At 46.1% G+C, this 27412-nt stretch overlaps 1 protein-coding gene across 2 annotated transcripts in view; it reads right to left on the bottom strand.

Annotated features, from left to right (window-relative positions):
- The window catches only part of GRIN2A (glutamate ionotropic receptor NMDA type subunit 2A), a 131804-nt gene that overhangs the window by 54282 nt on the left and 50110 nt on the right, over positions 1-27412 (bottom strand). For both annotated transcript variants that reach the window (XM_010213296.2, XM_088524596.1), the window contains exon 3: positions 3927-4519. In XM_010213296.2, coding sequence (XP_010211598.2) covers positions 3927-4519 — 593 coding nt within the window. The remainder of the gene's footprint in view (positions 1-3926; positions 4520-27412) is intronic.

Raw genomic sequence — 27412 nt, 5'->3', positions numbered from 1 at the left:
CAGCTGCACGTCCTTAATGAACAGCTGAACTTCAATTTACCAGGCATTAAGTCATCAAATGCATCTTATGAGTTAAAACAGAGAGGAAAAAAAGGTCCCCTCAACTGCCCAATTCCCTTAAAATTGTATTGTCTGAGTCATGTACAAAGGTACCAGTGAATGACGCATGCCGAGCTACCCTAGTTTCTCAATTACAGTAATAAAAAAAGAACATCAAAGAGCTGCTTGTTTTTCCAAGCCCAATCTTCAGTGTGGAATTCACACAGCCTGTGTTCTAAAGCCCGGAACACAGCAACCCATGCCTACAATCTATATTCACTTCTGACTTGCCATTTTTCCTCCAAGAAGGACTGAAATCCTGTCCCATTTTTACTGGCAAAGATCCTAAAATCCTTGCCTCAGTGAAGAACTTGTGTACATAGTCTATTCCTGGTTAAGAAGAGGTATTTATATTATATGCTATTCTTGGAAAGTTTTAAATTTGCCCAAGACTAATTCTCTTCAAGGTATCTTTGCTTTCTGAATTGGTCGAAATTTACTTCTGAGGTATCTTTGGAATTGTATATTCCTCCTCTGAAGTTAATGAAGTGCTTGAATATTTAAATTCTTTATTTTAAGAGAGAAATTGAGCACACACCTCGGATTAGCAGCTAATCTGCTTTTGCAGCTCATTAGTGCTGCCATGCAAGAGCCTGGCTCTGCAGAGCAGATGTGTCCCAGGGCCTCTGGCCTGGTCTCCCGTGGCGTGGAACACGCGTGGAGCCTGTGTGAGAAACGGGAATGTTGGCTGGAGTTAAGCCATTCTCCAAACTGGAGTCGACACATGTTTTTATCATACGATGAACCAAGACTATACCACGTGTGTGACTTTTTTGCTTCCAAGTTATACAACAGAGACCACGTTCCTGGCTGTTCAGTGCACGCAGGCCGATGCTGTAGGAAACATCCCATGTCTCCGTGTGCCCCGGGTCTTGCCGGTGCCGGTGCTGAGGCCCTGCGTTCCCGGGGTGCCCCCCGCCGCCACCGTGGCCGGGCGCAGGGCCGCCCGCCCTCCTGGGGACCCAGCACCGCGGCCCCTTCACAGGCTCCCTCTCACGTGCGTCGAGGTGCTCTTCCCGCGGCTCAGCCCGAACGGGCTGCACCAAGAGGCTCATCCCAGCGACTCTCCCTTCTCACAGCAATTTTCTCTGCGGGCAGCAGCACATGAAGCAGCTGCTCAATCAACTGGCTTTTCAAAGGGAAATTCAAGCTGCAAAGTCTGGCTAGAAGGCAAAGGGAGAGCACATTTTTGAGATACATAGGACTGAAGTCAAATTTAAGGAGTATGTTCTGGAATCACCACTCAAAAGTCATCCGCAGCCACAAGGAAATGCTGCTGGAAAGGCAGGCTGGAACAGGCCTGCACACTGAAGCAGGGCTGTTCCGCACTGCCGAGGCCAGACAGCTCTGCTGGGCATGGACTAAAACCTAAATACCGTGTGACCCATGCAAGGGTCCCAGCCCCAAGGGGACGTCATAGGTAAGCAGATCTTTCACAGCTATGTAAACCCGCATTTGCACTGCCGTTGTGCCACCAGAATTGGACCCTCTGTGGAAGAGCTGGATTTCCAAAGCATAGGCTGGCGGATGCGCGCGCAGGCACAGGAAGCCTAGCAGCAATGCAGGGAAGCAGAAACCTTTAATTCTTTGATCCCTTAAAAAAATAAATGCACCCAATTTAGTTACTATAATTCTGCCTGGAGCAGAACACGCTCGGGGACATTCCCAGCCCACAGCTTTGCCACCTGGTGCCCAGGCCAGCACGTCAGCTCCTCGCAACGACCCGGACAGCAACCAAGGGCAACCTCTGCACAGATGCAGCTCTGCTGCCCAGCACGAGGGCTACGTGCTAAGATCTAGATCTGAACATTTGTATGTATGTGGGTCTACATATATGGCTTTTACTTATATATATATATTAGCATATAAATACACATTATGTGTTGGAAATGAACACTGCATTTTACTTTTAATCCTTTATCCATGGGGAAACCACTCTGGTCTTCCCACGAGTATCAGAAATGAAGACTGGTCAGATCATTCCAATGGACTAAAGGAAATTGTCTTTTTGCTGAGTCTGGAAAGACAATAAAAGCACCTTAGAATTGCAGTGGCAGAGGACACACAAACTGTATGATTCAAACCATACGCACACTGAATTCATTACTACAAGGATTGGTCACAGAAAGAGGGACATGGAGCTCTTACTTCATCGCTTTCTTTACATAGTAGAATTTTGTTACAAGTAGAGAATTCATAAATTAATACTTTTTCCATGAATAGAGTCAGTATCGAGGTGCAGGAAGCAACACGTGAAGTGTTACTTCTGTCCCTGAGCAAAGTAGCTGCTATGGAGCAGCAGAGAACACTGTCTTGGTTCTAGAGCTGAGTCAGGCTGCCCAAGCAAGACATGGAGCCCCAAATCCTCCTACTTTCTGCCCCGTTCCTGAGCCTGCTTTTGCAGCACCCTTCCCGCAGTCCCACCTCCCTGGCACTGATCCCCAGTCCCGACAGCAGCGCCCCACTACAGCACGTCCTGGCTCTATCACCTTTGTGCAATTCTTTAAGCCTTCCTCCTTTTAAGTGTGCTCCGAAGTCCTGTGCTCAAGGTCGCTGCTTAATACGTTTCTGCGGCCTGAAGATTACATTTCAGCCCACAATCTGCGTTTAGCCTTTTATTTGCAACGCAGATTTAGAGTGTCATATACGAAAGAGCTGAGGAAGGGAATATTCAGCCTAGGCATGGAGAGCGTGGTCAGCTCTGGAGACGGCGTGGTGGTGGGAAACACTCGTATGTGCTTGTTTTCCATATAGATTATACACAGCAAGAACAGGCCTGGGGAGTTATAAAAGAAGGACTACATAAACTTTATTCATTTCAGTGTAATTCTGACATTTCTAAATTTCTAAATTAAAAACAGCCTGTTCCAACGGCCATCTGCATGGAAAGAAACCACCTCTTCTAGGACATCACAGAGCAGCCAGCTCCTAACCCAGGAACGCGCATACTCCTCTGTGAAGCCAGCCCCACGTTTGCGCCAGTTCCATCCTGCTCTTCCCTGCAATATCCCGTTCAAACAGACTGCATAAATCCTGCTCAGCATCATCCCTACAGGATGTTGTACAGAGCTGCACGGCAAACATGCAAGATTCCCTTCACCACCTCTCACAAACCGAAGAGCTTCCTGCACAGTGTGCATTATGCAAAGTTTGAGGAGCACCACACCAAAGGGATAACTTAAAAAGCCACAATAAAAGATGAAGAGCCAAGAATCCTGACTTAAACCTTGGCTGTTCCCATACGAAGTGTTTAGAGCAAACATCCGTATCAACCTGCATGAACACAGGTTAATTTTTACAGTTATTCTAGTAGAGGTGACAAAACTGAAATCCTCACAAACACAAGTGAGATTTCAGTCATCAGGTGATAAAGCTGCCAAATTAATCTCATGCCTCAGTAATTTCCAGGGAGACCTATAAAAACCCCTGTGTATCTCTCTTCCCTGAAGTATTGCCAGGTTCCTCCAGGCGCAAGGGGCAGTTGCAGAGACCCAGGCCAGACCTCCCCGGCACTTGGGCCTCCTTCCTTCCAGGTAAGGATCGTTTCATTTCTGTTTTGTGGCCTTTAGGCCCAGCTCACTCCTGCCGCCCTCTCCGTTGGCCCGAGCCATGTTTGATCTCCACACAATGTCAAAGCGTTTCTGGGCACACACGAAGCAACGCGACAAGCCTTACCACACGTCTCCCTGGAGCATCGGAAGTCCTTGCTTACGGGGGATACGAAGGGATGAAGAACACACGTTATTCTCCTTCAAGGAAGGGCACTAAAATGAGAAACTGCCAGTGTTATGCAGGGGAGGAGAAAAAAGGAGCAGTACAAGCCTTACTTGTGCAAGGTGTGAGACGGCCGCTCGTTCTTCTCCGGCTGTCCGTAGCAGCTGGTCTTGGCTTCCGGAATGAAGGAATATTTCTCCAACATGGCTGATGCAGCCGTGGCAATAATCCCCAGGCCGTCCCGCACCCGCGCTTCTAAACTGTAGTCCCACTCGTCATAAGACGCTGAGATGAGTCCCGAAGGAAACTCCTTGGGGATAATTTCCGTGTTACCACTAACAAGGCTGGGAACTATCCAAAAGAAATCATAGCCAGTAAGGCCCAGAGAACGAGCCTCATCCAGGATGTAGACGGCCTCGTCCTTGGAACAGTACAGCAGGATGACAGAGGAGTGGATTTTCTTCAGCTGGATTTGGGTCTTGGCATCTCCAAAGGCCGTGTCCAGTATGATGGTGTTCTGCATGTCCCAGCCCACAAAACTGTTTTCCACTGTGGTCTTAATGATATTGATGAAGTCTCGATAGCCAGGGAAGGTGGTGGTCACCAGAGAAAACACGTGCCAGTCGTAATCCTGCATGATCTTCAGCATGACGATGGCTTCCTGCTGGATGGAAGCCCCAAACTGGAAGAACGTAGACATCACATCCTGGAATATCAAAGACAGGGAAAGATTACTGGGTTTGGAGAGGTTGGAACAGATACTCTAGTCATCCTGCTCTCCAGGCACCCCACGGTTACCAAACTTTCACTGCATGCACAGAACTTCCTTAAACTCACTTGATTCATATCATGACTTAGTAACACTGACTGTCAGTAAGAATCAGCGATAATCAAAATAGTTGCCAAAAAAATAACACAAATATTTATACAGGAAATTCCTCACTGTTTGGTCACTATAGTTTAAGACTCATCCAAACTGTAGCATAAACCAGTAAATTCATAACAATTTTTAAAGACATGTTGCAAATAAATTGCATATACATATACCTAAATAAATAAGAAGAATATTTCCCGACCTTATTTCTGGGAGATCTACGCAGCTTCCACACGTCCGCCCACCTCTGGCCAGAGCTGTGACACCGGAGCCCAGACTGCAGCCCAAGCTCATCACGGCACCGTGACCAAGCCGCGTGTCCCCACCAAAGGGTTCAGCGGGAGGACATTCAAGCCACGGCCTCAAAGCCCATCCTGGTGGCCACGCGCCTTCCTGAGGGATGCACGCTTATTCCCACTATTTATCTTAGGCTTGTGCCATGTTCATAGCATTTTATATAACATAAATGCAGTTGCCTATTATTGTAACAGCAACTATCAAAAATAGTCACCACATTAATATATTTTGTTGGCACAAACTGAAGGTCTCTGCAGATTTATTTTTTCATGTTGAAGGGCTAAATTTATTTTTGAATGCTATATTCTAGATTTATTTCCATCACAATTTTTCAAGCATCAAAGCATGTACACTCAGCAATATAATTCTTTATTTTCATTTTACTTCACTATTTATTCCTGACAAGTTGTGATAACAGAACACAACAGATCAGGCACAGAATGCCTAAATTCCTGCTGACAGAAAAACCTTATGATTAAAAAAAAAAAAAAAAAGGTATTGATCCTGCAAGGTTTCCTACATATTCTTTACAGGAATTATGAATATTTTCTGAAGTACTCTACTGCTAAAACACATGGTGCTTTTAGTCTGAAGAGTTTCAAGGATGTGGCTATGAGCAGCTGCCCTGCAGCAGAGCGGAGGGGAGCGGAGCCGGCTGGACTGCCTGGGGCTGAGCACGCGGCTGCCGCTGCCCCGGGGACGCCAACCCAGCCCCCCGAGGCCTGGGTTTTACCTACCCAAACGGTTCTCGGAAGCCCCCGAGCCCAAAGGAAGATGAGGAGGCTACTCCTGGCACCAGGATTTGGGAGCGCAGCCTCCTGGCTGCTGCCTAACGACGAACGCAGACGCCCAAGGTGAGCAAGTGCCAATGAAGTCTCTGCTTTGGCACATTTGTCACGGCAAAGGAAGCCCTCGATGGCAGGGCCAGGTTTCCAGTGGATCCGGGTTAAATCCAGGGATTATTAAAATGGATAATATATGGATATTATAAAACACATATGGGAAGAGAATGAAAAATAGCAAGATTGTATTGCTGAATGTTTCTAGGAGCAATTTCCGACACTGTGCACTTAAAAATAAATAAATAGAAGTTCCTTTGGGGACAGTTACAGCTACAGAAGCCCAACACATAAAGTCTGCTCAGAGTCAGCATTTAATAGTTTATTTGTGAAGTTTCTACTGCAAAGTAAATTAGATGTGGAGACACAACAGCATAAATGCAGCTCTGCTGTAGCTTCCCAACTGACCACAGAGAAACACTGGCAAGCAGAGCCAAATTTAAACACTTCAATTTTCTTCTCTCTACCCTGTTTTCTACCTGTGATGTACATACACATATTATGCTAAAAAGATAAAGAAAGAAAAAGTAAAATCCCTTAAACCAAAATAATTAATTCCCTAGTTTATTTTCCATCCTATCCTTTCACTCTTGCCCACTTACACGTATGGTTCATAGCTACTAAGGCCATAAGAAGACAGAGCCCCTGGACATGGGCTACCCCGAGCCGGCGGGCACCCCGTTTCTGCACAGTTCACCCTCTCATAGCACGTGTCCTTATTACATAATACTGAGCGTGATCTTCAGCCAAAATGGGGCAATTAAAATCAACATGTGATCAGAATGATGAAGAACAGCAATTACATAGCGAAAACATGACTCGGCATTCAGGAAAAGTCCAGGGACAAATATAACAGGTGGGATTCGCATCTGAGTAAAGGCCATACAGCTCCACACACTGCAGGGGATGCTTTTCTAGCAGATCTGTGCTGGGTGTTTTCAATGGTTTTGAAAAGGATGGAACATTACAAGCAAATGGTACCTTCAGGAATGTTAGCAGATACTTAAATGTCTATCAGGAAAATATCCAAGGACATAGCAACTACTGAGTCTAGTCAACAAAAGTAATTTTAGCAGAGGAACAGCAAATAAATAAGTAAAACTTTAAAGAATTCAACTATTGACCCTGTAAGCATCTAAAAAACCCTCCATTTGGGTTTTTTTAAAGCTTCTTGCCCTTCCCAGAGAGCACTACTACTGCTTTGCCTTATACAGGCTTAGTATTTCATTATACATATAGAATTTAAATTCTACTTTTCTGTACTGAAAAGCAAACTTAAGTAATTTTAAAAAAGGCCTTTTCAGTTATTTCATTTAGATGTTATCTTGTTATCATCACTGCTGAACAGAGCTGTGCTGGAGGAGGCAGTGTCCGCCACGACCGTCTCCTTTTTCCTTTTCAAAGCTTTCGCCTTTCGACATCACTGTCTGAGGACACAAGGGAGCCGGGTAACTTACGCAGTGCAAAAACATCAATACAAAGAAAATTCTGTTGTACAGATAAGTCTCAAAGGATGAAAATCCCAAGAGATTACATCAAGCTGAGAAAAAACAATGAGTTGCGAAAAAGATGAAGCAATTTACTGCTCATATTCAGTGATTTTTCTGTTTTAGTTTCTTAGGTGAATTCTAACACGGCCAGCTGAAAAAAAAAAAAAGCAGCGAAAAGAGGAAAGAAAGAACATATTAAAACTTTTTCTTTCCTTCTGTCTTGTACCTGAATGCAGGATTTCGGCATTCCCATACTCCTATACAAAACAGTTCTCCCTAGCACTGTCATTTCATGGATTAATGCCTTTTAATTAGTGTATTGAGGCTATACATCAGTCCCTATCTTCAGAGCCGCACATTTCACTTGGCCGGTTCCAGCAGACTATAGAGGTATTTATCTTCAGACCTCACCCACTGCCACTTTCACGATATGCTCGTCTCCTGTCTCCAGCTTTTCCATGAGATCAGTGGGGCATATTCACAGCTGCGCATCACCCGCCATAAGCCCCAACAGCAGTTTGGGGAGAAAAACTCTTGGGATGTAACACGGGACACTTTTGTGCTGCCTTTTTTTTTTAATTAAAATGCAAAGATAGGGATCACTATCAGATGAAATCAAACTTCCACTTGGTGGCCTTTTCAAGTATGCTGTTTGGAAGGTAGGACCGCATTACCACAGACATCAAGAAACAGTATGAAATACGTCTTAAAAAGCAATCTAGAGAATGATTTAAATCAACTAACTAAGAGGGTTGTGATGATAATACTGTAAGTAGTTATCATAATTATTTCATACTCTACTTTCTTAAATAGCTATTCTGCAAAAATAGTGATTTTTCTCCTATTTTATGCCACTGTAGCTTAAATAATACTTGTTTATTATGGTCTCATAGCATGCAAAGGGAGCTCTGTATTTCTGCTGGAGCCTGTTTCCTCTTCAGTGAATTGCAGTAGCTATCAGCGTGTTTATGAAGAAAGACAAATTGAAAACCAGAGACCAGTCATAAATTTAAAGCTGAATAATTTAGCATCACAAAAAATATAAAGAAGAAAGTTATTTGTACCAATATCAAAGGTAACTAAGTCACACATGGTGCAGTCCCAGGTCACCTGCTCCTGCCTTTCTTGCCTCCTCACACGGGCGCAGGAATAAGGCACAGGGAGAAGCGTAGCGAGGCCAGTTTAGCTGCTGCCAGACCCCGGGTTTCAGCTCCACGGTGGCACTTTCCGTAAATGCAAACACTGAGCGGAGGAGCTAAAGGAAAACCTTCCCTCCCCAGACACCCTGCTCATTTCTAAGCTCTTAAGCTATTAAATTTCCGCCTCCCTCCATTTACACGCTGGAAGCCGCAGTCCCAAGGCAGAGCGCGCGCAGGGACCGCACGCCGCCGCCGCCGCCGCCGGGGGAGCGGGCCCGGGGCAGCTCCGCTCCCGGCACCGCAGGGCTCTGCCAGCATCGCGGCCAGCTGCCCTTTTCTTTTTTTTTTTTTTTTTTTTTAACACTGATAATACAATAGGTGGGAATTACACTACTTCTATTGTTGAAAACACAAAAAAGCCAAAATTTTTTTCAGAAACACCAACACTAACTTTGGCAGAGGCACAGAAGGCTTCCATGTGGGAACAGAAATGAGAGATTAAGAGAGGGGCTCCGGGAGCCTGCGACGGCCTGGGCGGACGTGGGACCTCGGAACACAGCAGGACGCAGGACGCAGGACACAGGACGCGCGCTCAGACAACCCTCCTCCTGCAGGGCCGCAGCCCCCTGAGCGCCCAGCTCACCGCCTCCAGGTACAGGACGCCCTGGTGAGCGGCAGGAATGAGGGCCTCGGCCGGCAGGCCCCAGGCCTCGGGAAAGAAGTAACCCCTCGGAGAGCCCTCGCGGCTCCCCCGCGCTGCTCACGCCTCAGGGGCCGGGTGGACGCTGTTTCTTATCAGTACAGAGAAGCTGCTGTTTTACCACCAAACGGTGCGCTGGGCTGGCGGATTTTCACACCTTCCCTAAGGAAGCTGCTCCCTTGGTCGGAGCTGCATCTCCTCCCGGGGAGGAGCCGCGAGGGCTGGAAGGGCTGGAAAATCAAAGCCTTTAATACCCAGCTACTGGCGTTATTTTCTTGGAGCAGCTCTAAGTGCCGGTGCTGTGCGCGTCTCCCACACGGGGAGCAACTGCTAGTCTCTGAGCAACTCCTAAAGTAAAATACAAAGGAAGCAGGTGAAAACGTGGTATTTCACCTTCCTGTCTCAATGAAAACTGAAGCATAGCAATCTTCCTTCATTTTGTTAAATTTTCAACACATGTAAACTAGCCTTATAGAATTTGATGCCTGAAAGGGTTATGCAAGAAATCTTTAAAAAGTCTAATGACCACATTTTGTCCGATTAAGAGCTTTCACAGTGCTAGCAGGATTCTTTTTTTCCCAAAATTAGTTACCTAAATCTCTTTTGCTCTAACCTATCCATACCTCTACACATATGCACAGAAAATACCACTAGCAGAAAATCCAGTTTACTTGACATCATTTTAGGTACCTGCTGAATTAAAAAGGGTGATTTATTAATGCTTGCCATTTAATGGTAGTATCTTAGCGAAGCTTAGCAAAATTTCATACATTTGCATGGCTACTGCAGTGGAATCAGAATTCAAGGCTTAATAGTTCATGCAAATCTTCAGCGGTCAGTGTTTGCACTGATTCATCCCCCAGGCTATTTGCTATCCAAGGCAGTTCTCACTGCAGTGAGCTACAAGGTACGTAGATGTGTACGGGATACACTATGGGAATCGTGGTTTGCTTGGAGTGACTGACAACAAGCACAATTCTCTGTTTGAATTCTACATCTCATCTAGTATGAAAACTGCAAGCAAATCCCGCTCACTCCAGCTCATACACCTGGCACGTTTACAGACAGGTTCCTCATACCCTTGCTACCACTGGAGATATAAAACCAACACCATCCAAATTCCATTAGTCAAGTAAAGGGGACCAAGCTGTTACTGACCCGTGTTCACATTTAAAAATGCTACAGCCAAGAGCCCAGAATTAGGTGCAGAGAAAGTGACCATTTGCCACTGCTGTCAGGGGCAGACGAATTGAGCCAAACGGTCCAACTGCTTATAGTGCAAACTGCAAAAATAGGCACAAAAGCCTTACACTTTTATACAGTTATGCATCATTAAATATCAGTAGAAATGCCTTAGCCATCATCTCCGCATCTGAAAACATTTGGTGTAAACCGAATGCTAAAATCCTTCTTGTGTTGAGATGAGATGCCAGCAAGCCATTAATTAAGACATTTCCACACATCTACACCTAACAAGTAAAAAGGAAGGCAACAAACAACCTCCCCCACCACCCCCTTTCACCAAATGGTGGATGCAAAATATTAAGCAAATAACAGAAATACAAAGCAGGTTTAACTCTTTATTGCCCGCTTGCAGCAGGGTCACCCTGGCACTGGCCACCCTGCGATCCGGCCATGGATCCGGACATGGGTGGCTCTGCACCATAGGGGGGTCCAGCACCAACAGGGAACAACCACGGCAAAATGAATCTGTTAAAGGAGAGGGCAGACAGAGGCCAGGGCGCATCCCCAACAGTTTTCCATGGCAACAGTTTTCCATGTCGCAGGAGACATGCACATAGCAGAGGAAGACGATGGTAAGACAGGCGTCAAAAGAGCCGTCAGACAGAGATGACCGTTGCGAGTCCCCAGGGTCTCGGGTGCTGGACGACACGAGTGAGGACGTGCTCTCCTGCGCCGGAAGGTGACGTGCCCGGAGCGCACCCAGAGCAGGAATGCTCCGTGAACGCACCCAGAGCAGGAATGCTCCGTGAACGTGCGGGGCGGCAGCGCGGCCAGCGCCCCAGGGGAGCCGCTGCTTGTGGGTGCTGTGAGCTCACCTGAAGGGAGAGCACCCAAGGGAAACACCACATACACCTGTCTGCTGTATGGGCTCCTGCCTAGGCACCTGCTTTGGCCTCTGGGTACAGACACAGGACACCAGATGAGCAGCCCCTCTGCGTGACCACATGGCCGCTCCGCTGTTCCGCTAACAGGAAACCTGCATGTTCTGCAGTGGAGCCATCAGCCGATCACTCTAGCAATGGGTGTCTTTTTCCATTTTACACTCACTAAGAGCAGATGAGAACAAACGTCAGCTGCAGAATTGCTCAGATGCAGCATCCGTGTCGGTGCTTTAACAGCTCCCTCGCTCAAGCCAGGAGGGCAGCGAGCGGCACGTCCTGCAACAGCTCTCCGTGCTAACCCAAGGGAAGCGCAGCAAGGGAAGCCTCGTCCCGCAGCGGCTCTCCCGCTAACAGACACACAAGGGCATCCCCGTCCCGCAGCGGCTCCCCCGCTAACAGACACACAGCCGCAGCGTCGTGTCTCGCCCTGACCGCCGCTGGGGAGCCGCTGGCCGCCCCGGCTCGAGCCTCCGCTGCTGAACAAAGCACATACCAGGCCCTGCACTACGTGTCCTCCGCTCCGAGCGAGCACATCCGCAGCAGGACATGGGATGCGAGGAAGGCTGTAGGTAGGTACAACAGTCTCACAATGTAAGTGCCAGGTAAGCACATGAGTATTTTATACTGCTTTCTTTGGGTTTTTCTAGGTAACATAATATTATATAGAGATATGTGGACAAAAAATGTGTTTTTACCTACTTCTCACTCCCTCAGGGGGCCCACATTTGTGCTTAGATCTGTATTTTCAGTTGGACTTTTGCTTAAGGATGAATTAACTTACTCAGTTGTGACAATCAAGAGATCACATCAAGAGATTTGTCAAGCTAGTTGGAGGCCTGTAGCTAGCCCAGTCCCCCAGGGGTCAGTCCTTGGTCCAGTCCTGTTCAATTTATTCATCAATGACCTGGATGAAGGCACAGAGTGCTCCCTCAGCAAGTTGCTGATGATACCAAACTAGGAGGAGTAGCTGATACCCCAGAGGGCTGTGCTGCCATCCAGAGGGACTGGGACAGACTGGACAACTGGGAGGTGAAAAACCCCATGCAATTCAACAAGGCCAAGTGCAAGGTCCTGCACCTGGGGAGGAATAACCCCAGACACCAGTACAGGCTGGGGAATGACCTTCTGGAGAGCAACTCTGCAGAGAAGGACCTGGGTGTCATGGTGGGTGACAAGTTGACCATGAGGCAGCAGTGTGCCCTCGTGGCCAAGAAGGCCAATGGGATCCTGGGGTGCGTTAAGAAGAGCATCTCCAGCAGGTCGAGGGAGGTGATCCTGCCCCTCTACTCAGCTCTGGTGAGGCCACATCTGGAGTATTGTGTCCAGTTCTGGGCTCCACAGTACAAGAGGGATGTGGAGCTGCTGGAGAGAGGCCAGCACAGGGCCACAAGGATGATCAGGCTGAGAAAAGGAGAAGAGAAGGCTGAGAGGGGATCTAATCAGAGCCTATAAGTACCTCAAGGGAGGGAGTGAAGAGGATGGTGATGGCCTCTTTTCCGTGGTGGCCACTGACAGAACTAGAGGTAATGGCCACAAACTGAAGCTCCAAAAGTTCCACAGGAACTTAAGGAAAAATTTCTTAACAGTGAGGGTGACAGAGCACTGGCACAGGCTGCCCAGAGAGGTTGTGGAGTCTCCTTCTCTGGAGATCTCCCAAACCCGCTTGGACGCAGTCCTGTGCCACGTGCTCTAGGTGACCCTGCGTGTGCAGGGGGGTTGGACTAGATGACCTCTAGAGGGCCCTTCCAACCTTAAGCATTCTATGATTCTATGAAGCTCTAGACCCACGAGTGAGTAATTTTCTGGGCAGAAAAGCCTTTACCTACAGAGACTGAAATTACTGAGCTTTTAAACAGGCAGTAAAATAATTTCATCTATGAAATAAACTATTCCTTAGCTAAGCACGAGGCAAAAGCAAAGCCAATGTAAAGTATGGTTTGGATTTATAGGAAATGTTGGGGGGGAAGACATAACTTGAAGAGAAATATTCCAAACAGCAAGTTCAGGACCTTCCAGGGCATCCTAACACTCTCCAGAAGTGATTACAGATTTTGTAGTCATCCTGGGTAGAGTAAATACTGCACTGCTGCAGCAATTTGAGGATCTGTTTTCCAGCTACAAAAAAGCATAAATACGTTTGTGCAATGTTTAATACAGTGTGAAGAGGAGTAAAGCCATCTCCTCAACTTGTACCATATCTTTACACTGCACCTTTAGGAAAGACAGAGTTACTCTCACACTGGAGATGAGTAACTTAACAGATTATTTTAGTCACATTGATTTTTTAATGTCATAAATTTTGCTTATTTGCATTTTGCAACACTGTACATGCAGCTATTACCTAAAAAAACAACCTACAACATCAAACAAAGCAAAAGCACTGAGGTTGGAAAGAGCATCATAGCCCCTTCCCATCTGCTACTTGCTGTCACTGCAAGTGTGTGTAACCCTTCCACTATGATTAAGACCTTTTTAACATAAAGACTTACAGACTTATAGACTTATAATATAAATACTTATTATATCATATATAATATAAAGACTGATTTGTCCTCAGCCTTGTCCTCAGCCGCACGCTGCCCTCGAGAGCAGGCCTGAAGTGAGCCGGGAGGCAGCGCTGACGCACGGGACGGATGACCAGACACCAGTCACACGCGGTTAGGGAGAGCCTGCAACAACAGCCCCATTTTCTGCACACTAATCACCTTTACTATTAACCTAAGAACAACAGGATTTCAGATTACATCAGCAAGGGTCAGTAAAAGTTTAATTCACTAAATTACCTCAGTAATTAACCATTATTCTTAGTAATTCAGCTTAGCCAGCAATAATCATATTGCCATTGCTTCAGATTGTGTTTGCACAGTGACTGCTTTATAAAACTGTGTTTTCATGAAAGGCAGTGTTCAACAGCTACCAATTTTCAAATATATATATATAATTTCAAATAATATAATATTCCTTTGTAATGAAGAATACAGGCTTAGGATAAGTAAGCATAACTAATTTCCCTGTAAAATATAAACTTCTTCCTTCCTGCAAGTCAATGATACGCACAAATACAGAAATACATACAAACAATATGTTGTTATACATGACCATACATATATATGTATAAAAACACATATATAATTCTGTGACTGTACTTATGCTAATATCTCAGTGTATTGAATGATTGTAGAACGTATGCTCTGATTGTAGAACAAAAATTACATAGATTCAAAAGCTAGTCCATGTAGAACAACGAGATCAGCCACAACTTCTAACTTCTAGTGGGGTCTAATAAAAATATCGTAACACTAAAACATAAAACAAAAGAATTCTGAAAAAAATCTGAAATCTGTTTCACTCCCAGGAAGGTAAGCAATAATATTCCCCCTAAGAGATTAAGAGCATATTTTCCTTTGATTTGTACTCACTTGATCTCATAAGAAAGTTAATTTATTATTATACTGTCACTCCCTAGAAACAAAATATTCTATACTACCATTTTTTTTTCTGCTTGCTATGAAAATCAAACCACTTGTGGTGATTAGTTAAGATGTTCTATTTGCTTGTTCTATGAAGAATTGCTTTTCTTATGGCCTCATCAAAACTTTCCAGAAAGAACAGATTTTTATGGGGTATTCAGGAGCAAAATTCAACACTACACATAGGCTGAAGTACAAACAAAAATAGCATCATTAAAACAATATACAGATGCCTGGATCTATGGCAGGAGTAAGCATAAAGTAAAAAGTACTGTCCTCTTGACAGGAAGGACTCAAATTATTACCCGGCAATGAGACAACTAAACCAAAACGAGAGCCCGACTGCGCAATTACGCTAGCCTGCGTATTGCTGCATTTGGAGATTAAATGGAGGCATGAGAGAGTCTCATTAACTCATTCTTATAAATTAAGATACAATGAGCAGAAGAATTTGAGGAGACAGAATGCTAAAAACGATCGCGGTTTCCTCTGCGAAGCCGGGGCCCGGCTGCTCCCACGGCCCGGCCGCCCCGTCAGCCTCGGCCAGGATGCTGGCTCCCCACGCGGTCGCCCCCGCGCGTATCCCTGCCGAGGGAGGTGCTTTCCAAACGGCCACAGCCCGCGCCGTTTCCTCACGGCGTTGGCACCCCTGCTCCCCACGTGCCCTTCTGCACCTGCACGAGATGTCATTACGGAACACGAGCACCTTTATTTATGGCGAGGCGAGCGACGGGGACTACCGCAGCGCCAGTTCAGACAGACAGGATCCAAGCCCTTAGAGCACTCCAGAACGTCCCAGGGGGCCTCAGAGCCCAGCGCTAGGACTGCGCCACGGGCAGCGAGCACAGGCACAGCCTCGAGGGCCACAACCGCCTGACCTGGGAGGAGTTAGCAGAACTGGATCCAAAACATGCAGTGCCTGGAAACAGGAAAGCTTTCCTTGTGAAGGATCTAACCCTTTCCTCGTAAGCCATGCCACTTTAAACACCAGGAGGAAAGCCTCCCAGCCATGGCAGTCCCACCTCCCACCTATAGCTGACTGCAAACCCTCTCTTTGGAACTGGACTTTCTCCCAGCTGCGCGAGTCTTGGCAGTAGTGTCTGGAGGCCCTGTGTGTTCCGGGGAACAGGCTGGCAGCTCAGGGCTCCGGGAGGGCGCGCAGCCTCCTGCTCAGCACCCGCACGCGCGCTCCTCCAAACCCGCCCGCGGGAAAGCTGCTGTCACCAGCCTAACAGCCTGGCAGACTGGGTGCAGCTTTACCAGGCCACTGAATGGCCATTACTGCTAAAAACAGCTGGTTTTAAGATAATTTAACTCATGTTTCCCATTCTTCTCCTCTTTGCCTCAGGTGGGCTACTCACGTTGGCTGTCGTCCTCCTCAGCACGGCGGGCGGAAGGATTCATGGCAATACTCCTTGGCTGCTTCGATACAGAATTAATCAGTTTGGCTTAAATGGGCTTCTGGGCCTCGTTCTTGAACAGCCAGCTCTGCACTGGGGTGCACTGAGAGCTGGATGAGCAGCAGCTGTGCCAGGGCTGGGCCCCTGTGGGGCAGCATCAAACCCCAAGGGGTTGGAGCAAGCAAGACTGGCATGAAGCAACGGTGACTGCAGTGATTATTTGATCATAGACCTCATCTCCTATTGAAATCTATTAAATGAGTCTATAGCTTTTGAAAAGTTTAGGTTAGATTTAAGACACTGGAATGACACAAATAAAAACTCTCTAGAATCTTGCACACATTTAGAATGAGACAAATTTCTAAATGCAAAGTGAAGCACAAATTTTATCTCATTCCCATCCAAAAATGAGTACCTCAAAATCACACATCTTCCCACATGAACTGATCCTAAGCATTTCTATTTCCCATATCTGAGCTGCAGAATCAAAGGACTGTATTCATGCTAACACTTAAAGGTTATGCAAGCTTTCCTTTTTTACAGAACGCAGTTTTTGAGGTAATATATATACGCATCAGCCGGCCAGCTTCATCCTGCTTTTTATTCTTACTGAGTAACACCTTGGCATCAGCAGATAATTATTTCATTTTGTTATTCCTGACACGTGCAGATATGCCATCACCTTTCCCTACTCTGAACGGATATTCCAAGGCAGAGTGATGCTCTAGAAAACTGCACAGGTCTTTTTTCACTGCCCTTTGAGACTTCTAATTTTGGCCACGCAGAGTCACCTAGAAAGTGCCATTTAATTCTCAATAATTTTGCAAAAAATAAAGAAAACCTGGACTTTTAAGAAAAAAACTAATGAGGTGATCAGTGAATCAACACAAGCTACATCCGCTGAGAAGTACATGGAGAAAATTCACCCGAAGAACAGCAAATACCAGTTGCAGCCCTGCAGACAAGCACTGGGGACCTAAAGTCCTGGCAGGTCATCGGGCATGGCCTTATTTCCATCTTGCTTAATAAAATGTTCACTAGTATCCAATTATTTTGCATTATTATATGTGCATATTTTAAGAGTCATCAGCTGACTGGAGTTATCAGACTAAAAGAAAAGCCTGCACCAGAGCAAGCGCCTCCTGCCCTAAGGTTCCCTGAGCAAGTCTGGCCTCCTAAACACTCCGCGGGTTGTTTGGGTCCCCGCAGGACTCTCCCCCTCTTCCCAATGACACCGTCAGACATACTCAGCTACTCAGTTGCACCCAGTGCCTAGAGATCATATAATAAAAGCTCTGTTCGACAACAAAGTTGTGGATTTTAACCCTTAAAATAATGAGTGAATACCAACAATACAAATAGTAGCACGTGTAATATAAGCAACACCCATATAGACACACAAAGACTCTTATGTTTATATGCATACACTCATTCGTATACATCAGCAAAATATTCCGTGTGCCAAACTGACTCCCTTACAGTAAATGATGCCTTAAAAGCTGATCAGTAATTTGAAGAAACTAAGAGATCACGACGGAGCTGAAGATATTTACTTCTCCAGGCATTAAAAATTTAAATATCAGACTTTATTTTAATCAAGCAAGTTTTATAATATCAAAACAATTTCAGTTATTTTGCACTAGAGGACAGGGATGGCGATTTTTGGTTCACTTACTACTGTAAGAGCATTATGAGCAATTTATCCATCAGCCAAATTAAGCACCACTGGAACGATACTAATCTAAATTGATGGTTTGAAGGCTTCTGCTGAAGACAGCAGCAATAAAGCGTTTTGTTTTGCTCAGATCCCAGCTCATGTTCTGGGTTCAGCATCCATCCCCTCGCAACACGTACCACAAACCCTCTCCCAATTCCCTTTCCATAATCTTGCCATCTTCCCAATTTCTTTTCAGATTACTTGCCAAGGCCATTTAAAATGAATGAAGGTGGACTGGCTGAAATCTTCTTGAGGCTGCAATTCTTCCAGAGCGCTTCCATGCCCATCTCTCCCATCAGTAGTGCCTTGTGTACTCAAAGCAGTTCAGCTTAGCTTTGCTAGGCTTGCACAGAGGCCACCTGATGATATACTACAGAAAGAGGTATCAAATCGCACAGTGAATTCTATGAATCAAGAAAATTAGGATGTGCATAAGATCCCAGGGATCTTCTTTTCTGTAGTGTTATTTCCAAAATTAAATATTTCAATTTCCAGAATAATATTTCTAGTAGCTTTCTAGACGTAAACTCTTAAAACAGTTGAGGCCTGATCCAAAATCCCAAATAATTCTAACATTGTTCAACTTTCATGACTGTAAAATACCCCCTTCCGAGAACAAAAGGGTAATAACTCATCATAACTAAATGATAACTCATCTTTTTATGTTACATAATGTAATGGAGATAAAATTAAATTTCTTCTCTTTTAAATGAGTGGAAGTACTCAAGTAGTGCCCACACGCACCCACAACAGGGTTTTTTTTGCTGTACAGGGCATTTTTGTTTAGCAATCAAGAACATTTAATTTTCAGACTCACAAAGCACCAGTGATCAGACAACCCTGATCCGGGCGGCTCCGCTTCAGCCGCAGTATTAGCTGCAGATCCGCAGAACTCCCTAGCCCCGGGTCAGGAGCTTCTGGGAGAGCCGAGCCGGGCAGCGGATGAAGGAGAAGACCAAGTTGGCCTCACTTACAAAATATAAACCAGAGAAGCAAGGAGATTATTTACAGCCTCTCTCCTCCATTTGGCTCGCCACCAATTCTGGCTCTTTCCAAGTCACAGAAATAGACGTGTTAGCAAATCTAAGCCACCTCCTGAAATTATTTCCCTCAGCCTCAACCAGAGGCAAACATTAAGGCGGCAGGTTCCAGCGCGGGCCCTATGGAAACGCAAGACAACGTCCCAGCGATGACTTCGGCATCACCCAGATCTGCTCCCGAGTTACCTCCAGGGAAAATAACACTCTTCGCAGGAGCCTGTGGGGTTTAAATTTAATTTAATGTTACCTAAGTTATTTATTACTATTTATCTCATGTATATGAACTACTGTAATGAAATAATAAGTAATATTAAATAAAATAAAAGCTAATAGAGTTTTTTTTGAGAGAGAGATTTACTGCTATTAATAGAACCAATTACTGCAATTTAATTAATATGCTTGAGGAGTAGTGTTTTAATTATAGTGTTACTGTACCATTCCCCTTCTCATTTGCCTGCCCTTTGGTTCGATACAGCCACAGTTCAAGATAATCCTGCAAGCCAAAGAAATCCACACGCTCAAGACTGAAGAAGTCACCAGATCTGCAACAGGAACACAGTTCTTGCTACAAAAACCTTATGATTCTGTCCTCTCGCTGGCATCTTACTCTGGGTCCACTGCCCTTTTGAGGACTTTGTTCCCTGTTATTTACAGTGGGTAATGTATAAGCACACACAAAAAAGAAAAGTTTCATTATTTTCCCTCCTTGAAGTCTCCCATCTAAGTGTACCCAAATCAACACCCAAATCAATAAGCAAATCCTGCCCCTTGTTCCTGCAGCAACATGTGCTGCAGGGGGAACCCCGCCTTGGAGAAGGCCCCAGCAGGAGCAATGCTTCCTCTCTCCATCCAGCACTCCCGACTCTTCACAGCGAGCTTGGAAAACCCGCTGCAGATGTGCACACCAGAACCATTAGCCTCCTTCCCCTGGCATTGGGGGAACACACAGCTTGAATTCAACTCAGCTACTTAAAGCCCATCTGGAGCTTTACTGATCTGTCATGTTGTCATACGTAGCGATGTGGCGAACAACTACTTTGTAATACCCCATATTTCTCTCCCAGGATGCCCATCACGGTACCCGAGCACAGCCCACCAGCCAAAACTGCCAAGCCCAAAGCATACATGTTGCTTTTCCATATGCAACCTGATATACACACACTCTTAGCTGGAAAAAAATATAATGATTAAAGCATAAATTTTAAATACAAGTAGTAATGGCCCATGACAGGTAGCAACGTAGTGATAGTCTTTAAAAACAGCCTTTTTAATGACTGTATAAATTAATTTGCCTAGGTGTATAACACTCTAAAAATCGATGTCAGAATTTTAGAAGACACCTACGTATTTATCTGTGTCTTTGCAAAAAAAACCCACTGCATTAATGCTGAGCCCTGCAAGAATTTAACATGATATTAGCTTAACTTAGCTTTGCTCCAATCAATAAATAAAATTAGAATAATTTACTATCCCATGACTAAATGCTGAATGTAGCAGTTTTTCTTCTAGCTATGCAGCCAGCTGAGACTAGAGATTTAATTAGGAGCACTTTTTGCTGTGCTCTCCTAATACTAAATCTACCTTTTCCATGGATGACGGCTTGGAAGCTATAGAGCCAAGCTGTCCATCATCACCAGGTTAACAGTAAACACATCTCATTCACTGTTTGTTTCACAAAAGACCATTGAAAATAATTATTATTCAAGCAAATAATTCGAAGCGTTATACAGAGTATTAAAGAAAACCTTGCACTGCTCACTTGTCTTTTGGCGCATCCTAATGGATCTACAGTATTTTAAGTGGCCCTCAGCAGGAAGCAGCACCAGGGTCAGCTACGGTTCGGATGGGGCCAGCGAGGGATTTTCCGTGCCCCCATTTCCAGCATGGGGAGCTCTCCTCTAAAATAAGACGTTGGCTGTCACTTGGCACTGAAGGGGACAAAACTGTCAAAGGAACCATCTAGCCTCACCTTTCTCCTTTCATACTCTAACTCGATGCTTTGCACTGCTAAAAGCTTCACATTCTTTCTCCTGAAGGAAAAAAAGAAATTGTCTTACAGGAATAAAACATTTGGTTTAATTCAGGGGAACAGGCCCCCAAAGCCACACGGTATTTCCATGGCTCTGCAGGAGTGAAACGCATGAAGCACCCCGGGCCTGAACTCTCGCAGACATCAGTGCCCAGCTGTGTGAAATTCCCAGGGAGACGGGAGCCCCATTCCTCTGGGATCCGCACCTCCGTGCATTCCCAGCACCCACGGTATTGGCCCAAAGTGCTCTCTGTTTAATAATTAAATGTCAGAACTCCTCTGAGAAAAGCGCTGCAGCGAGCGTCACCTGCACGCCGTGCCTCAGCAGACGCGACGTGACGCGCACAGGCCCACACAGGCCACACAGAGAGCGGAGGCTGCACAGAGGCCCGCACAGGCCGCACAGAGGCCATATGCGCAGCATGGAGGCCCGCGGAAGCCCATACAAGCCCACACAGGCCATGCGGAGGCCCGCAGAGGCCGCACATGGAGCGCAGAGGCCTGCACAGGCCGCATACGAGCGTGGAGGCCTACACAAGCCACGTGGAGGCCCGCAGAGGCCGCACGTAGAGCGCAGAGGCCCACACAGGCCACACGTGGAGCGCAGAGGCCCGCACAGGCCACATGCGGAGCGCAGAGGCCGGCACAGAGGCCTGCCTAGGCCGCACGGACCTGGACACATGCGGGACGCCGGCTGTCAAGAAGCCCCACATGCAGTTGCTGCTGTTGTCGAGGCGGCATTTGCAAACAATGCCAAATGGCAGCCACAGAGCCTCAGGTTCCTGACACTCCCTGGAGAAGGGACAATGCAGTCAGAGCCAACGTCCCTGGACCGTTATCGGAAAGTCCCCTCATTCTCCGCTCCCACCCTCTGATAAGTTCACAGACCATAGAGTCCCTACACACATCAACTGATATCCCCTACTACCATTCATTTAATACCCAAGGTATGCGATGTGCTCAATGCAATTAATTATAGGTGTTCTTGGAACCACGGCAAGGAGCTTGGAAATTAATTGTGGATGATGACAAAATGGGGCTACAGAGATAAGAAAGCACGAGCCTCAAAGTGACAAAAATCCCAGTGATGTAACTACTGTGTGTGTGGTGAGCGCACAGCACTCCTGGGATGTGCCTGTACCTCGGATCTGGCTCAGAGCACCTGCCTTGCAGAGGGAAGGATGTAAAGGGCAGCAACAACCAGCATCCCCAGTCCTCGGGTCTCCAGCAACGAAACTGACAGTGCAGCCTTTTGACACAAAGAGAAAACACATATTAAATGTACTTTTATTATTAAAACAAATGAAAATATTCAAACTATTAAAACAAACAGCATTTTTTGCTCTCATGGGAACAGAAAAAGCCATTCACAGGGAGAAATGTTTCAGCAGAAGGTTGGACTCAAGCGAGAGGCAGGGCAGAGCCTCCTCCCAGCAGTCAGCAAAGCTCCTCCTGAATAAAAGATTGAGTCATGGTAGCGCCAGCCAAATCCGTATCTTGTTTTGTGCTGCAGGACTTGAGATAGAGCAGAAAAACCCCACGTGCCCCACATTAATGCACGTTAAGCCCTGGCGCCTTTAGAGTTCACTGTAACCAGAACCTCACATTATTTACATCATTATTAATATTGGATATGTATCTTGGTGTTTAGAAGAGCTATCTTTGTCATTTGATCATGTGTTACAGTGAATCCTTGCATAAGATTTGCTAGAACTGGCATGTATGTCTCAAGAAGTAAAAGTCAGATTTCCCTATTATAGGCCTCTTGTTTATCCATTAGTCTGTAAGTTTTAAAGCCCAGAATTGTTGTATGTAAGATTCTCACCAACAAGAATTAAGTTACCAAGCAACTTACAAAAGAGCACTGTAAGACTGTACAGAAAAATATTAATGCATGAAAAAAAGTTAAAAAAAAAACAGAAGAGTTTGTGGGGGAGGACAAGAGGGAAGGGGAAAAAAAAAAAGGAAGCAAATCTTTAAGTTTATCTGCAGTCACTAAATCCATTTCTGTAGTCAAACCACGGCTCCCTGTCGTGCTAGATGCTTGGGAATGCTGCCAGCACACAGGATGCACAGGCTCCTCTGCCGCTGGTGTCACAGACCGGCCCTCAGATGCGTACCAAGACCAACACTCACAGCACTTCTCCCCAGTGCCAAGCACCTCCATCCATAGCCCCTGCTCCTTCCCCAGCCCCAGAGCTGACCTATCCCCAGGCATGGCCTGGAAGCCACCTGGGCAGCAATCCCGTAGGGAACGCGGGCAACGGCAAGCCCGGGGCCTTGTTTAGTCTTCCATCAGCGGTGCCGAGGGGCAGGTGCAGCTCTAACCTGCTTCTTGTTGAGTTCCTTCAGCTGATTGCTTCACACCTACCCAGTAAGACACAAGCTTCTCCTAGATCTTCTGATTCCTTTTTTTAAGCATATTGTTAAACAAAAGCCAGGGGTCCATAACACACAAAAATAAAGCATGTTCTCACACTGCAACAGAAGCGTATTTCCTAACTCCCACTTGTCACCATTAAAATAGCATATGGTTGAGGGGTAAATGACTCTGAACCTGCCACTGCCTAAGCAGACACAAAGTCTGTCTGAAAAGAGTCAGGTGCAAAAATGCCCAAAAGGTGCAGGACAGAACAGCAAACATGGCAACCTCTTTTGCTTGGTAACTTTTATGAAAACTGAAACCCTGAGGTTGGGTGGCCACCTTAATACGGACTGCTGGCACCTTCACGAGCGGGGCGTTATCCCATGCCGCTCCAGCAAGAGCAAACGTTGAACTCGCACGAGGCTCCGCTCCGGGGGCTGTGGCAGGTGCCAGGCTGCAGCCTGCACAGGGAAGGGGGATTGTGCACCCTCAGCAGATAACTGGAGAATTGCATCCAAACAGCACAAATCCAGTACAGCTTATTTCTTTTCCCCAGCAATAACTGAGGAACCAAGTCAGTCCAATTCCAGCTGCCTAGCTCTAAAAGGCTCCGCTTGCTGCCAGCATTTCTTGACCTGTTTCTTCATGGTTTGCCAGAAACGGAGAAACAGTGCGATGCATCTGATTTACTGTTATGCAGCTTCCAAATGTTTGCTGACTGCACAAGTTATGAATTTTCCCTCCATTCTTCATATATATTTCAAGTTGTTCAACTGAATTATCCTCAGTAAGATAAACTGTACAAAAATACAGCATCTGGGACTATAAATGGTCCTGAAGAGGCCATTTTGCGCCAGTATGAAAAGTTGATAAAGAAGTTTCATAAAAGCAATTTAATTTGCTCAGTGTCCATCCTTCTGACACCTGGGTGGGTAGCACAGAGGCGTTATCCTACCTTTCTGCTACACTTTCAGAGAACTGCTTAATCCCTCCCTTTTTTTTTCATTTTTTTGAAGAAGGAAGGAAGCGTGTTCTCATAATACTGACTTGTGACTTCATTGCAGCCGGAGCTACGGAGAGAGCACAGGGATTCTTATCTTTAGAGGGAATCACAGCCTTGCTGGCTACCTTCATGGAGGTGACAGAGAGTGTGGAAGCAACAAAGCCACCGGAGCCGGCTCCAACGTCAGAACCGCTCGGGGTAGTTGACTGGACCAGACCACCTCCAGGGGTCTTTTTCAACCTCAGTTTTTCTTTGAGTCTACAATATATAATTAGGTACTCTAAGGAACTAAGGAGCCATTTGTGTTCAACAATATTTTGTTAAACTTGGAAACCAACACACACATTCCTCTGTTTCGCACAGAGAAGTTCCACACCATAGCTCCATAAATCAAAGGACACGACAAGTGTGAGCTGTGTGAGTAGCTTTTAAACTCGTTGCAGATCTCTGCAAGTGGGAGAAAGTCAAGGGACGTGAGGGCTACCATGACTGCCCCTCGCTACCTGCCCTTGCACAAGCTCCTGATATCCTGAGCCATCCTCAGGCTCTGATACAAAACAGGATTTTTTTTCCCCTTCTGTAGTTCAACAGCTGAGAGCACTTCATTCCTCCAGCCGTGGTCCCAGCTAGTTTTGAAGTGTAATCACAAGAATTAGTTTAAAAGTCTAGTAATAATAAGAGATGTTGAATTTCACTGCACAGTAATGAAGTAAAGAATATACTTCCTAATTATAGGAAGCAGCAGATGATACAAATGGCTTAACATACAGTGAAAATTCACTCAAAGGAAAAATTCAGCTCTATCCAAGATGGGTATCATAAGAGAAAATAGAAAAAAGCCTCTTCAGCTATGAACACAAAGCGGATGGAAACGCTGGGGTTGCTTAGCTCTGCTAGGAGACCCCGTAAGTGTCAAATGCACCATATCGGCATCTGCAGAAAAAGAACTGCATTCCTCAAAAGATTCCCACACATGCAGACACACATATCAAAGAAATGAAAAGTCAGACTCAGAAGCCAAACTTTAGGGGACAAACAGCAGCACCTTGGGTACAGAGGAGACAGTCTCTGCTAAAAAGCTACAAGAGAACAGGATGTTTATTAGCACAGAGGAGAACCAACAGCAGAGAAAGAAGTGCTCGGAAAAGAGCATTTTTAAACCAGGGCGGCCTGGCTGAGCAGCATGCGAATCCACGTGGGGACGCGGCAGGAAGCCCGTCACAATGGCATCGGCTCCCTCGGGACCCTGCACCAGGCCCAGGAAGGAGGAAGGTCCCGTTCGCAGAGCAGCGCTACTTCTCATTGACCCCAAAGCCAGCTCTCTAGGTGTTCACCGTCCGCCAAATGAGATTTTACGTGCGTGGGAAGACACCTAAGGACTTTAATATGTTTCTTATAAAGAAAATATCCATTACAGTGGAAAATGGAGTGAGAACAATCAAACCAAACCAAATAGGTGATAACAGTAAAGGAAAGCCTGCAGGATGTCTGAGGAATTAAGGGCTATATTCCCAAGAGCATTACCCTGGGTTTATGATCGATTCTCATATTAGCTATACATGAAAAAAGGCTTGTTTTAGTCTATGACTGCGCTATATCCCAGGCAAAGCTACACAAGCTAAGAACAACCAGCAGCTGCTTGGTCCGTAATGTTGTCAGCTAAGGAACTGAAATCTGCTGAGGGTTTAGGTTTGTTTTTATATTTTTGCCAAAATTCCCTGACATTCTTAGTCTAAAATTAAACCATTTCCTGCACGGCCCTAATTTGGGAGCTGGCGCTACCCTGCAACATCAGGGCCCTGGTAGCACGACAAGCTAGCTATTCTGGGGAGCCTGAAACGCTCCAAGGGGTTTTCTCCCCGCGACGGGGTCAGCCTTGCTGCTTTCGTCTCCCAGACGCCAGCCTCGCCGGGACAAGCGCCCGAGGAAGCCCCTGAATTCCCTGCCCGCCGTGACCTCACAGGCACTGGTGCCAGCAGGCGACGCTGAGACACAGGTGGGTTCAAAGCAGCTTGTGGTTTCATCTTCACCATGAAGCAAGTTCATGCCCTTAATATATGAATATACTACGTGCAGGCAGATGAAGTCATTTGAATAGTCCGATTTGCAACACCAAATAGAAGCGGAAAGCAAAAGTTCCCTAAACTCTTCCATTTTTAGTGCAGTCTTTATTGTTCAGCGGTAGCAACCTGACAACTACTAAGACGATTCCAAATATTAGCTTAAATGAAAAGCTACAGTAAACAAAATTTTTGAAAAAGAGGAGCCCAGATACTCTGCTATCATTATAAGCAAGAGGAAAGCCACTGCCCTAGGCACAGCAAAAACCCTGGCAACACTGCACATCAAAAGCGATTTAACTACAAATCTGTTATGTAACACTGGTACTAAGCAGGGCTACCTCTGATTGAACCAACAAATGTGCTATTTTTGTTTTAGAAAAGACATTTGTAGCTGTAGCCCAGAAAAGGCCACTGCTTCCTACAGGCTGGCTCTGGCAGGCACAGCCCTTCCTTGAATTGATTCCTCCCGGGCCGCAGGACATGCTTTGGAAGCCGCCCAACCCGGCCTGCCACGTTTTCAGTGAAGCAGTATCCATCCCAGCCCCTCTATCGCATTAGTAAAATCACCCAGGAATTAATTACTCTCAGCATTCAGAACGGGGCCTGTCCTCCAGCTCAAATCCGCTTCCTCCCACACCGCTGCCACCCGCCTGAAGAGAAGGGGCTGCTGTCCCTTCCACTGAGGGCTCCGCTGCAGTCAGCAGCTCCCTCAGTCCTGTTAAATCACTACACAACCCTGCCGAGTCTCTCACGTGGGTTCCTCAAGGGCTCCCGAACACCAGCGGTTTGTGTCAGACTGTACCTATGGCTTCAATTCTTCAGCGACATCAAAAGCACGGTGTAACTTTTCTCAAAAAAACTCATTCAGAACCAAGTTAATGGTCTTACAGAAGGACACGTAATCAAGTCTGTGACATTTAATCTCATTTCAAATTGGAAGTAGCTTATTGCTCACTTTAATTCACACTGATTGCTATTCTCATCTAGTCCCTCCGATGGCCCAGCTGGGCACGCTCCCGCCGTGGGCAGGACTGACGTGGGCAAGGG

Source organism: Tinamus guttatus, unplaced genomic scaffold (genome assembly GCF_059628265.1).
Source record: "Tinamus guttatus ecotype Peru unplaced genomic scaffold, ASM5962826v1 Tinamus_guttatus_pri_ptg000212l, whole genome shotgun sequence".
Lineage (NCBI taxonomy): Eukaryota > Metazoa > Chordata > Aves > Tinamiformes > Tinamidae > Tinamus > Tinamus guttatus.
The sequence above is the reverse complement of the archived record's forward strand: the minus strand, read 5'-3'. Positions and strand labels throughout refer to the sequence as shown.